This window comes from Argiope bruennichi, chromosome 6, assembly GCF_947563725.1.
Source record: "Argiope bruennichi chromosome 6, qqArgBrue1.1, whole genome shotgun sequence".
Taxonomy (NCBI): Eukaryota; Metazoa; Arthropoda; class Arachnida; order Araneae; family Araneidae; genus Argiope; species Argiope bruennichi.
In genome coordinates this window covers 127,499,182-127,512,233 of record NC_079156.1, presented here as the reverse complement: position 1 = coordinate 127,512,233, position 13,052 = coordinate 127,499,182, and the positions used below count along the sequence as shown (strand labels likewise).

The 13,052-nt window shown below is 30.2% G+C and overlaps 1 protein-coding gene across 1 annotated transcript; it reads left to right on the top strand.

The window, feature by feature from the left end:
* The first annotated feature begins 6,343 nt into the window (after positions 1–6,343).
* On the top strand, positions 6,344–9,491 carry LOC129972027 (zinc finger protein 182-like). Its single transcript, XM_056086008.1, has 2 exons — positions 6,344–6,385; positions 8,553–9,491. The coding sequence occupies exons 1-2, from the start codon at positions 6,344–6,346 to the stop codon at positions 9,489–9,491; spliced, it is 981 nt and encodes a 326-aa protein (XP_055941983.1).
* The last annotated feature ends 3,561 nt before the right edge of the window (positions 9,492–13,052 follow it).

The following is a 13,052-nucleotide window of genomic DNA, read 5'->3' as shown; positions in this document are numbered from 1 at the left end:
GGTAGTCTTATAAAAATTTTTGTAGATTTTTTTTTTGTAATTATAATTAAAGTTTTGTTTCGAATCATGCGGCACCTAAAATTATTTAATTGTACCCATTTTTAATACTGTTGCCCTATCTCTTAATATAATTTCATCTAGTTTCAAAGACAATTGTTTTGTGTTGATGTGCCGGGTTATTTGATCTTTAGCCATTTCCCCTCAAAGCTAACTAATTCTATATATTCGAGTCATTTTCCTGGGAATGAATTCATTGGTCTTTATGTGTTCAATTTGAGAGTCTTTTAAGCATCGCTTTGATTCGACGAGCATATTAGTTATATAGCATCGTTAAACTATTATCGGGATTGAAAACAATTTTAAGAGACATAACTTTAATACGGCTACATTTTCTTATAATATAATCTCACCATGTTTTGAAGAATATTGTATTGTGCTAATGTGCCAAGGCATTTTATCGGCATTCTTGTCTCCTAAACATTAATGAATTATCATTTCTTTGAATCATTTTCCTGGGAATGCCTTAACTGGGCTATATGTATTTAACTTGAAAGTCTTTTAAGCATCACTTGGATTTCAACCAGCTCATTAGTGATATAGCAACGTGCTAGTGATAAATTGAATGCAAGGAAACACATTTTTCAGGGTTTAAGCTACAGATATTATATTCCTGTTATCAGAATAATGCATTTGTGAGCAATCTGGTTATTGAAAAAACTGATGAATGTTAAAAGCAACAATGATTTGTTGGAAATTTTTTGGTCGGCATATAAAAGATGTGTATTTACTTTTTAGATTAGAATTTTGGCTGTAATTAAAAATACATTGTAATTTGATAAAATTATAAAATTATTTTATTATTTAATTTTTGAACAGAATCCGAGTAAATTTGAAATTGTCTTTTCAGAGGTTTTCTTTTCTGTGTCATTGTTAATTCAACTAAATTGCATTAAACCTTGGTGTTAAATTCATATATATGATGCATGAGGTTATGCATGAAATGTGTGCGTGCGTTTTTCATAAAGAAATATATTTGAATTTTTATAGTTTCTTCGATTTACTGGCAGAATTATTTGACCTTAAAATTTATCTCCTTGAATTGATTAGATATTTTTTGCAACATTCCTTCGAATCAAACTCCTAGAAGGGAGTAAGGTGATATTCCGCGTCAATTCTAAGGTGATCTTTAAATAAAATCTGATATAAAAATTGATTAGCATTAATTTGATCTATTTCAAATTATATTTTTTCAGTTGAACTTACGATTGTTTATAAAGCACAGAATATTTTTTTGAATAGGCAAATATATATATATATATATATATATTTAATATTTTAGAGATACGCTTCTATTTTTTACATCTTGTTATATAAAGAAATAAAAAGTATTCTATTAAGACTTTTTTTAATTAATTATTGAAATGGATTAACAAGACAGATGCAAAACGACGAATTTCGATCAAGGATATCTCGTATCCAGTGTTTTCTAAACAAAATCTGTTTAATTAATATAATTTTTTTAATAATTACTTTTTGTACTAATTTTGCAAATTAGGAAAATTTAAAAAGCTTCGCAGAAAATTACACCAATCGAAGGCTCGTTTTAAACCTTAGATGTCAGATATTATATTAGAATAGGATAACAATCTTAAAATTAAGGTAGATGCTCTAGCACGTTTTTAATGCAATTTTCCTTCATTAAATATAATTTAAATGTAGCGAAAATTTTAAGTTTTATAATTAATCAAAGCATTGCGCCTATGTTATTATACTTCTGGAATAAATTGAAATCTTGATTTCTTTTAATTACTATTTTATTTCTTTTCATTAAAGTGACCAAACGGCAGTCTTTTAATATATATAAAATGCCTTTTATGAGTTCCTTAGAGTGTACAACGCAACGAATATTTTTAAATAAAACTATTTCTTAAATTGCTATTTTAATTGCCTTAATTGCGATTTTTATTCTGTCTTCTCACCAGACAATAAGGAACCAGTTAGTGAAAATGATCAAAGTGTCAGGAGGACTAGCAGACGATCTGAAGTAAGTATCAAAACATAACACTGATTCTCCGAAGCGCCCGAAGGGGCACGGATAAAAAAACTGAATAACCGGACTGCCACTACAGCAATCGGAATTGTGGTTGAGTTGAATAAAATTGACCGTAAAAGTTTTTATTTCATACGAACGGTTTCTAAAAATAGGCCAAAACAGGTTTTACTTTATAAAACCGCAAAATTAGGAAATTAAAATTATTCAATAACCACTCCATTTACAAAATGAATCAATTTATATATTTTTTAAAATTATCTTTCTTTCTTGATGACATTTTAGTTATTTCAATAGATATCGATATTAAATTTTGTTCTTCCGACAGCAAACAGTACATGTGCCTTGGGTTTGCACTTGGTGCATTGAATCTATTATTATTTATTGAAGGAAAACTGGAATTTAAAGACAAAAATTGTTCGTTAACAATTAATTTTTAAAGGAACTTAATGAAATTTTTCCATGTTACCTAAAATATTTTATAATCAGTTAAATGGGAAATTAAATGTCCATTAGTAGCAAAAATTTAAATTAGCTTTGTTTCTGTCTCATTAACATTCTTGCCCTTGATATAGTTAAATAGTATATCAAGGGCTTTATTGCTAGATTTGAATTTTCTTTTAATATAGATGATTACGATAAAGGTGAGAAAAAAGTCAAAAAGTATTATTTGCTCTTCAGATATTGAGGAATCGCCAAATGTTGAAGAGAAGAAACCAAAGGAGAAGATCGACATCTGTGGACACGCGAGGGACTACGAATTTCCTGGCACACCAACCGAAAGAAAATCTTCGGGACCTCATCAAGCCTCAAATCCCATTCTTGGACCATCAAGCAAAGATATGAATTGTTAGACGATTTCTTGTATATTTTTTATACAAATGATTTTCCGAATTAGAACCATGCGGTTAAAATACAGATAAAATACAAATTAATATCTCAATTTATAATTAGTAAATGAATACTCATTCGCTTTATTATGTTAAAATTGAATAAAATTTTAAGAAAACAGAATAAATGATTCAATTGACACTTTTAATTTTTTGAGTGATTGTCACTCTGTGACATGATTTAATCGTTAGAAAAGGATAAAATTATTTGTCAAAATACGTTTTCTCTGACACTCATATTGAAGTTTTAAAGCAAATCTTTGAATTAAAAAGAAAATCCTAACGGATTTATTTAAGATCCGTATTTCCTTCTAAAACTTACTTTATGCAAAGAGCATCATTTACAAAATTCACTCATAGTTTTTCTTTCCTTTAAGTTATAAATAAAATTTTGAATCATGACCACTGACCACTGTTATTATCTTATTTATATTTACAAAAGAAAACACTACAAAATTAGATCGCATTCAGAATCAATTTGGCATGATGAAATGTTGGCAGGTAATAGAAGAATTATTACCTTAAAGGAATAGGGTGAAAATGGTATGAGGTTGGAATTACATCTTGAGCCGTTAGATGAGCTATCCAACCTGCAAGTAAGATTAAAAGAAGAGAATTATCGGCAGAAAGTGGTAAATAAAAAACTGAGAGACTAATTTTTGTTTCTTTCTGAATGCTGACCTGTGACTTTGCTGACATGTAGTGCAAGATTTTAAAAGACATTATAATGCGATTTAATATAAATCGCAGATGCTTTTCTTAGTCATAAAGAAAAATATCAAAGTACAAACTTCTTGCAAAAGGAAGCATTAATTTTAAATAAAGGAGAAAGAAACATAAAAGCAATTAGTTTTTAATATGTATAACAAAAGTAATAAAAGCTGTTGAAATCTGTCATATTCGACATAAATTTGCAACAAACTGGATTCACTCATTTAAAAAATGTGACTTCTTTTTCCTGCCTGTTGTAATGAGGAACTTAATGTTAGATATTTGAATGACATATGCTCCTCCTACAGGTGGTGAATAAAATTTCCAAAGTGTCCAAACGACGACATCTGCAGATTTTTAGGAACTGCAGAGTTGTTTTGTGTACGTATAAACATTTTCTGTACAAGTATATAATTCTATATTCAGCATTAAATTCTTTTTTAAACTCCCACAAGGCTATCATTAATTCATATTCATTAAACCTACAATGAATGGTGCCTTTCATTGAAAAATTGTATCAATAATCATAAATATTCATAAATATAAAATAAAATTATCATAAATATTCATTGTAAAATATTTTATCGAGAGAAAATAAAAAGGAAAATGGATCATTTCTTAACGGTTATGGGAAGCAGACAGCAATTTCAATTATGACGATTTGAAATGAAATGAATCTAGTTTAAATTAGTTTTCCTATTGGGTTGAAAATGTTTGCATTGCAAACAAAAATTTATTCAAACGATGAAAACAGATAGAAATATAAATGGGAATGAAATTAAAATAAAACTTACAAACTGGACATGCCTATTAAAAATATTTTGAATATCTAAGTTAGTATCTTTAAAATCTGTTATTTAATTTTAAATTGAAAAATTGTTTTAAAAAAGTACACTTATTAAAAATTTGGAAAGTTCATTATTGTTTTAGTGATCTACAGTTTCTTTCCCTTTGGACAAGAAAAAGAACTTAAAAAAGTGTCACTGTTACAGCAATAGCCTCATGAATTATAGATACAGCAGTAAATTTCGATGGTTTGCATCTTTCAAAAACCTCAAAAATATTTCATGACTTCTATTAGATTGCATAATAAGTGTAAAAGAAGCATTTTTGATGGGATCTTTTCATGGGGATGAAACGTCCAGTTGTGTGAACTCTTGTGTAAAAAAAATCTGCGGAAGAGGTTGAAAATTTAAGTAAAACTGGAATGAATTTCGGAAGAAAAATACCGAAGTTTATCGTTGAAACAATAATTTCTGACACTGAAGTAAATCTTTTATTTTAAATGTTGAAAGCCCTGGATGTTATTCTGGTTGTCTTAAATGCAAAGCTAATAGGAAGTGTGTTGGGAATCGCGTTTGCTATCAACAAACGGATGCTGTTGAAAGGAAAGGTGAAGGCGTCATTAGTAAGTTAAATGAGGAATTTTATAAAGGAAAAACATATAGCTTGTTAGAACAAATCCTTAAATTGGTTTCAGTCACCAACATTTTCCCTTGCTTACATGAATAATATGTGCTTGGGCGTGATGGGAGAGATGCTAAATTTATGGATGAAAGAGAACGCTGCAGTTTCTATTTTTTACTGAGAAAGTGAAAAAGAGCAACAATATCTAAAAGATTAGAATTTAAAAAATATAGATATTAGTAGCATAGAGTACGAAATTACTTAGACTGATGACACCTGTAATTTGAAAATGAAATGAATTTCCACCTCTGATGGCTTGTTGTTTGTTTCGACTGGAATATTGGACACTTTTTATTTTCATTTAATAACTGACTTTTTCTTACCCGGTACTGTATTCTTACTTTCTAATTTCTCATGTAAAATGCGAAGTTGATTCGAATATTATAATCGTAGGGGGCATTTTACTTTATTTTATGAGCATGCTATCGGGGTAGAAATTATAATTATACCTCATATCAAAAGTTAATGAAATAAAATAAGAAAGTTACTATACATTTACAAAAAAATGTTAAAAAATAAACATAATACAATCTCGGATTTCATAAACATACACATTCCTAACAGTTCTATCCAACGAAACGAGCAAATGAAATGTAACTCGAGACCCTATCGAGGCCCTATCGAGGCACGAGTTTCGGTTAAAATATTATTCGACTCTATTCATGGAGTCGAGTGTTTGGGCGGGTCACATTCGTCTCTAGATTGTATAGAATCCGAGATATAGCAACTTCCAATCTGACCGGAAGTTGACATCATGGCATCCCGAGACCCATAGGGACTCTATAGTATCGATCCGACATTTATTTAGACAATATTAAGCAAAATATATACTGCTCATGCGCAATGGATCCGAAATGTTCAGTGTTTAGAGGACCCTCAGGGGTATTTCTAAGTGAAAACCCATGTCTCTAACATATGTAGTTTACGAGATATAACGAAATCCATCTGTGCATGCGCAGTAGATGACTCCATGGGGGGGGGGGGTCTTCTATAGCCCCGTAGGATTATTATGAAAAAAAAAACTTATGTTTCTAACATACGTAGTTTACAAGATATAACGAAAACCATTTGCGTATGCGCACTAGATAAATTCATAGGGTGGTCTTCTACAGTCCGATAAAACCAAGAACTCCCATACTGTGATGTCAAGAGACTATTAGCGTGTCGTGTTTTAACTTGGCAAAAAACGTGGGATTTATTGACCCACAATAAATTGCACTCTGTCATGCCGTCCATTGCTATGTGGCCACCTCTTCCTATCCGTGAGGTAGATGTCAAGCTAACACGCCTCCGTATAGGATATACGCGCTATACTGACAAACATACACAAACATCTTTGGCGAAAGGGCACCAATGTGTCTGACGTGTCATGTTGATTTAAGTATTAAGCATGTCTTAATTGAATGTTCTGCCTGCAATTGCTATCGTGTCAGCTTTTTCAATATATCATCCGTAACTCTAATCGACTTGGTGGGTGAGAAATACCACCCAAATATTTTTACATTTTTAAAAGCAATTCATCTTTTTACTTGCATCTAACTGCCTTTCAACCTTTTATCGTCTGTTATTGCATTTTTATGGAGTTGTATCATTAACATCACACTTTTACCGTTTCATAATTATTTTCTTTCTGTGGTTCATAAATTTTAAAATTTTATTAGTTGATTGCTACATCGCTTATACTATATGCAGTTTATCTTAGTTGGTATTAATTTATAATTGATTGATTCAGTTCATATTAATGTGCTCTTAAATTAAACCATATGACTGGCGCAGTATGGCCTCACATGGCTCTAGTGCCAATAAACCATACCTACCTACAGTCCCATAGGATTACTATGGTGAAAACCCATTGTCTCTAACATATATAGTTTACGAGATATAACGAAAACTATCTGCGCATGCGCAGCAGATGACTCCATGGGATCTTCTATAGCCCCGTAGGATTACTATGGCGAAAATCTTATTTCTCTCATCAACCTTTTATAAACGCATCTGCTTTCATAGAAGCATACATAATAATAATGCAATACAAATAAAAGGAGGTGGTATGTAATAGATGAAGATGAATATTTCCATTTATGTTTTATTCATTGCCTACACGATTTCGAGATTCAATTATTCAAAACACCGTAACGAAAACAACATCATGTTCTCACATGATGAAAAAAAAATGTCCAAATAGTTAAAGCTGAAAGGATTGAAGAAAAACAAATTTTTCCGTATATTATTTTACTGATGTTACATTTCTACTCAGATCCATTACAAAATAACCCTTCATACACAATATGAACAATAAAACAAGTTTTAGAAGAAAATAATCATAAATATGCACTGAATTTTTTTTATCGGCAGCAAATAAAAGAGGAAATTTAATCGTTGCTTATGGGTTATGAGAAGCATAAACAAAAAATCCTAATTTGATCATAGCATAAAAAAATTAATTAAAAAATTTTTAAGAGAATCTCATTAAATTTCAAACCATTTCATACTTATTAATGTAGTTTAAAGTATGAACTCATAGAAGAGGTTTTTAATAAACTGAGATGGAACAGTAAATTTTTAATTCATAGGCATGCATACTTCTATTTTAAATTCTTATCCTTTTTTTTTCCTTCTTATCTTATTATATCTTCTTTCACATAATTACACTTCTTAGAACTTTCAATTGTTCAAATGTTTAATGAAAATACACTCAAAGTAATAAATTCGAATCAACAGCAGACCTCAGGGTAAAAAAGTCTTCCCTTACCCATGTCTTCTTCCGTAACTCTATTCAAATACGAGGCTTTCTAAATCATATTTTTTATTCTAATTAAATTGGTTTGAAGAGTAAGGTAAATCAAAAGATATCACAGATAATTACATAAAGTGAAGACTGATTTTAAATATCAGGTCTCGCATTCTTCACTAGAATCCTCTAGTGTTTCAATTTAAGAAAAGGTGCTCTAGCATGTTATTTAAGAAAGAATCAATTCAAGAAGTGAAGAGAGTTCTTCTCTTCAATAACAATTTATTTAAAAAATTTTTATCAGACAGGACTTTATCTAAATGAAAATAATGAATCAATACCATTGCAACGTTGCGGCAATACAATGACACACCGTGAGAATCACCCTTGCTTCATTCACAATAAATTTGAGTCAACGTATTTGCCACAACTGCCAGTAGAATCGGATGAAAACTTTCATGAAGTAAAAGACAAACCTACGAAAAATTCAAATGACATTTCTCGCTGTTTAAGGCGAGATGCCCGACAAAACGAAAATAAAAAATCTAAATTCTTGAATTTGCATCCTTTACAAAATAATGAAAAAGATAAAGAGCTTTCCTCAAAGGAAAACAGAAGTAACACTTTTCCAGAAAATTCTAGTAATCAGCAACCAAGGAATTCTTCCGACAATTCATATTTTTATCCCATTTCGAATGCTCAGGTGATTGATGTTCAAACTCATGAAAATGCAACGTGCATTACTTCTTCAGAAAGTGTTGAATCCAGTTACACACCTGAAAACGACCATCGTGAAACTGATGAAAAAATCCTGATTGTCTCTGGATCATGTAGTGTTGACATACAAAAACAACAAGTATCAGATCTTTTCCATAAAACAGCTGATGAAGAAAGTAAAGCGTTTCTTGAAAACAGCAAATGGAAAGCTTTGAATAACGATAAAAATAATTTTACGAATTCTCTAGAATATGTTATCAGACAAGATCGTTCACATGATAATAAAATTTCTGGACGTACAAATCTGATTTTGCAGCTTGATCTCCCACCTGGAAGTACGGAGCTAGACAATGGCATAATCCTTATGTCAGGGAATGTAATGGATGAACATATTTCACTTGAAACGAATTCTAAGCCTCACAGTGAGAACGATAAAATGTTTATCAACGTTGAAGAACCATTCTCTAAAAAGGAAGGTGACAATGCTGTGGCTGGATTTTCCGGATTCTGTTCTTGTAAGAAGAAATTTCCTAAGACCTACCGTAGGAAAGATACTCTAAAAACTAATTATCAAACACACACTGGCAACAAACTCTTGGAGTGCGATATGTGTGAGAAAGACTTCTCTCGGAAATCACATCTCGACCGACATTACAGGACCCACACTGGCGAAAAGCCGTATGTATGTAATATATGCGGAAAAGAATGCAGTCAGAAGTCAAATCTCATCACTCATCATCGAACACACTTAGGTGACAAGCCTTTTATGTGGGATATCTGCAATAAAAGTTTTGCTCATAAGGGTTATCTTAATATACATTTTAGGACGCACACTGGAGTAAAGCCTTATAAATGTCCAGCTTGTGAAATGTCGTTCATTAACAGCAGCAACTGCAAAAAGCATTACAGGAATAAGCACGAATGAAATTATTTTGCAAAGTAGATAAATGTTTTTTTTTTTTATCTAGTATGAAAGTACTTCTAATTCTTCATTGAGTTAAAAAATTGTCATTGTTGTAATTTTACTATTTGGACGAAGCATGTTTTTAGATTTTAAATATACAATTCTATGAATTTTTAATTGATTACTGACGATGAAAATATGTTTTTCTGGTCTATTTTCTTTTTATTTAAGTATTTATAGTTTGGGATTTTGTACTTTTTTAGTAGTTTATAATCCTAGTCATTTAAATCCTAGAGAGTTCAAAACAAATATGCAGGTTCCATGTGCCTTTCAATAAAACAATCGTTTTTCCTTACTTTGGCTTTATTTCATTAATTAAATATTTCCAAATGTAATCTTGTTCACTTTTAATATTCTGTTTCTCACGAGTATTTGAGCAAATATTTAAAGCTAACTAAAGACCGTTTTTAAATAATGGTAAGTGTTACGATATTTTAACTGAAAATACTTAGGTTCGGTTAATAATTGTAATAATCTACCGCACCATTGTGATTTTGAGTTGGTGTAAGCATTTTTCAACTTGATGTTTCATTAAAAAAATGACTTTGTATTTTTCCAAACGGAAAATATAGAACATTTTTAAATTCTGTTTTTGATATTAATAACGAATTTCACAAAGTTCCTTTATACATTAACAATCATGTTCAGTAAGATATATTTATTGCACTTTTGTATATATTTTAATAAATACTTTTATATTAGACATCATAGTCAAATGTCTCTGTATTTTGTCTTCCTTTTTAATGAAATTCTTTGTTACAATTTGCAATAAAGGATTACTTTCGGTAAATTCAGTGTGAAATACATTTTCAATGACTTGTGTATTCTCTTTTAATAATAAAGCTAAGCGTGGTGACATGTGAAAAGAAAATTAGTGCTCCCATCGTTGGCAAATGTACATTTTCGAATGTTGGGAATAGGCAGCTCGGAACGAGGTTTTTGAATTTCTTGATAGCAGTTTAATTAATTTGAAAACAAACGAAATTTCCGCAATAAATTTCCTAAGCCAAAAATTATTACATCATAGTAAAATTCGAAGCATAATCATTTCAATAATACAAATTTTAAACCTGCATTTGCACATCTGTTTTTAACAAATTTTGAACTTATTTTACATTAATTTATTTCATTATTGAAGTGAAATTCTGATGGATTTATTGTTTTTATTAACATTTCACTTTTTTTAAACTTTGATAATGGTCAAGATCTTATGATTTGGCTGCATTTTCATGTTCAATGGTTCAAATGTAAAATATATTTTTTTATTAAAATTTGTGAAAAAATTTTGTGCATTTAATTAATGTTTGATATCTAATCATGCGGGACTAAAAATTATTTAAATGTGCACATTTTTAATATTGATGTCTTTTCTTCTAATATAAACTCATGTTGTTTTGAAGAATATTGTGTTGTGTTGATATGCCGAGGCATTTCAACTCCAATCTTTTCTCCTATAAGCTAATGAATTATCTTATCTTCGTATCATTTTCCAGGGAAGGAATTCATTGGTCTTTATGAATTTTACTTAAAAATTTTTGAAGCATTGTGTGAATTTCGACTATCATACTAGTGATCATAGAAAAAAAAACAGCACAAAAAATCGAATGTGCACAGCGTATCTTCACTTGTCCCAGTCTACATGCTTTTTATTCAACGATTTCTAAGCCGGGATTCTGATTATGTATCCTATCGAAGCTATCCGAATTAGAAAAGAATTAATAACAATACGATGGAAACTGATAATATTAAATAAAATATAGAAAAATATATTACACTAATATCCTATAATGAAAATGAGAATGAGATGCATTCTTATAAAAATTGCAACACAGAGGCAATTAGAATTCAAGTCTGTTTGATGATTGTAAAACACGTTTATTAGAAGTATTTGATGGAGTTGGTATGGAAACAAATTCATTTTGGACTCGTGTTTACAGAAATTGTAGACTCTATTATAAATGAAATGTTTTTTGTTATTGTATTTTTATTTATGCTTCCACTTATAGGCAAATATTAAATTTAAAATGATAGCTGCTTATTATTTGAAATTAAAATATTTTTACATTCTTAAACCCCAAGAATTTTAATTAAACATTGATCCTATATTCAATAAACGACTGCTTTCAGTGCTAGTTAATATGCCCTTACGTTGTCAATGTGGCTACTACTCTTGGTCAATGCGTAAAAAAATTTATTTAGGAAATTATTAAAAACTATTGCGATGTTGGTTTACGTGATAGTAGATTTCATTCAAGTTTATCTTTATGCACACGAATTGCTCTACTGTTTATTCAATCGTGTCGTAAGAACGCTAATATCGATTGTCAAACTTGCGTGAGATTCAAATAATTTTAATAACGCATCCTTCAGACTATTTATGTGGTAGAATAGACTTCGGGTTTCCATGGACACTGAAGGAAAGATTAGCGAATTTTTGATCGGAACTTCAATTTTAAAATGTGAATACAGCGACCTGGTTGCGAAGCATTGCATTCGAGTACAGTACCATTCAATTCTGAAAACTGATTCCAATAAAATATAGTCTGCTCGTTGAAACCTGTTTCAAGTTAAATCTAATGTAAAGGGCTTTCCTTCTCAAACGACTAGATCATAAATGAGTGGAAATGAGGGAGAAGGGGTTGATTTGGTCTTCTCGGTAAAGTGTCGATGTCTCCAGTTTTCTGTGGTTTCTAAGTAAGAAAATTTTAGGTATTTTAACATTTTAGGCATAGTATTAAATTTCTAATCAATTCATCATTAAAATAGCCCATTTGTTTACACTTCTGAATGGAAGAATAGCCACTGAAACTGCTAAATTGCGTAATCAAATAAGAATGCAACGAAAGGGATGAGAAATTCCAGTTAATAAAGAGGAAGATAAACACGTGTCCATACCTCTTTAGGCAACTACGAAAGAATACCTCATTTTGGCTTACGGCATTCTGATAAATCTGAATGACCTGAACACTGAGACAGCATTGGCGGAAAATATATTCTGGCCACAATACAACACCTTCCGAAGAAGGATTGTCAAAATATAGTTGAGGTGCCCTAACCCACTTTCACATTGTTCCTTATTTTCTTAAACAATTATAATCCATTCTGATAACATTTCTTCTTTTCAAATATTATTCTTTATTTTATTCTTACACTATGAATCAGACAATGCCTAATACTGTCTTTGCATTCCATCAAACTAATGTATCTTTTGCATTTATTAATGCCGGGAACAGAATACTTATTAGATGTCACATTTTATATTTAATGTCTTATTTATTGTCACAAAAATTGCTTTTTTCCGTTTATCTGAAATAGCCTTCCATTTTATGGAAGGGTAACATAGTAGAATATCATTTCTTTGGAGAGTGAATTTTTGACATATAAATTAATATAAGCATTAATAATCAAATATTTATATTCTAGAATTGCAAATAGCCATAGAAATTTATTACTAGGATTTATAAATGCATCTAAATATCAAAGATAAATACTTGCATATCTATTAAAATGTTACCTTTTTTC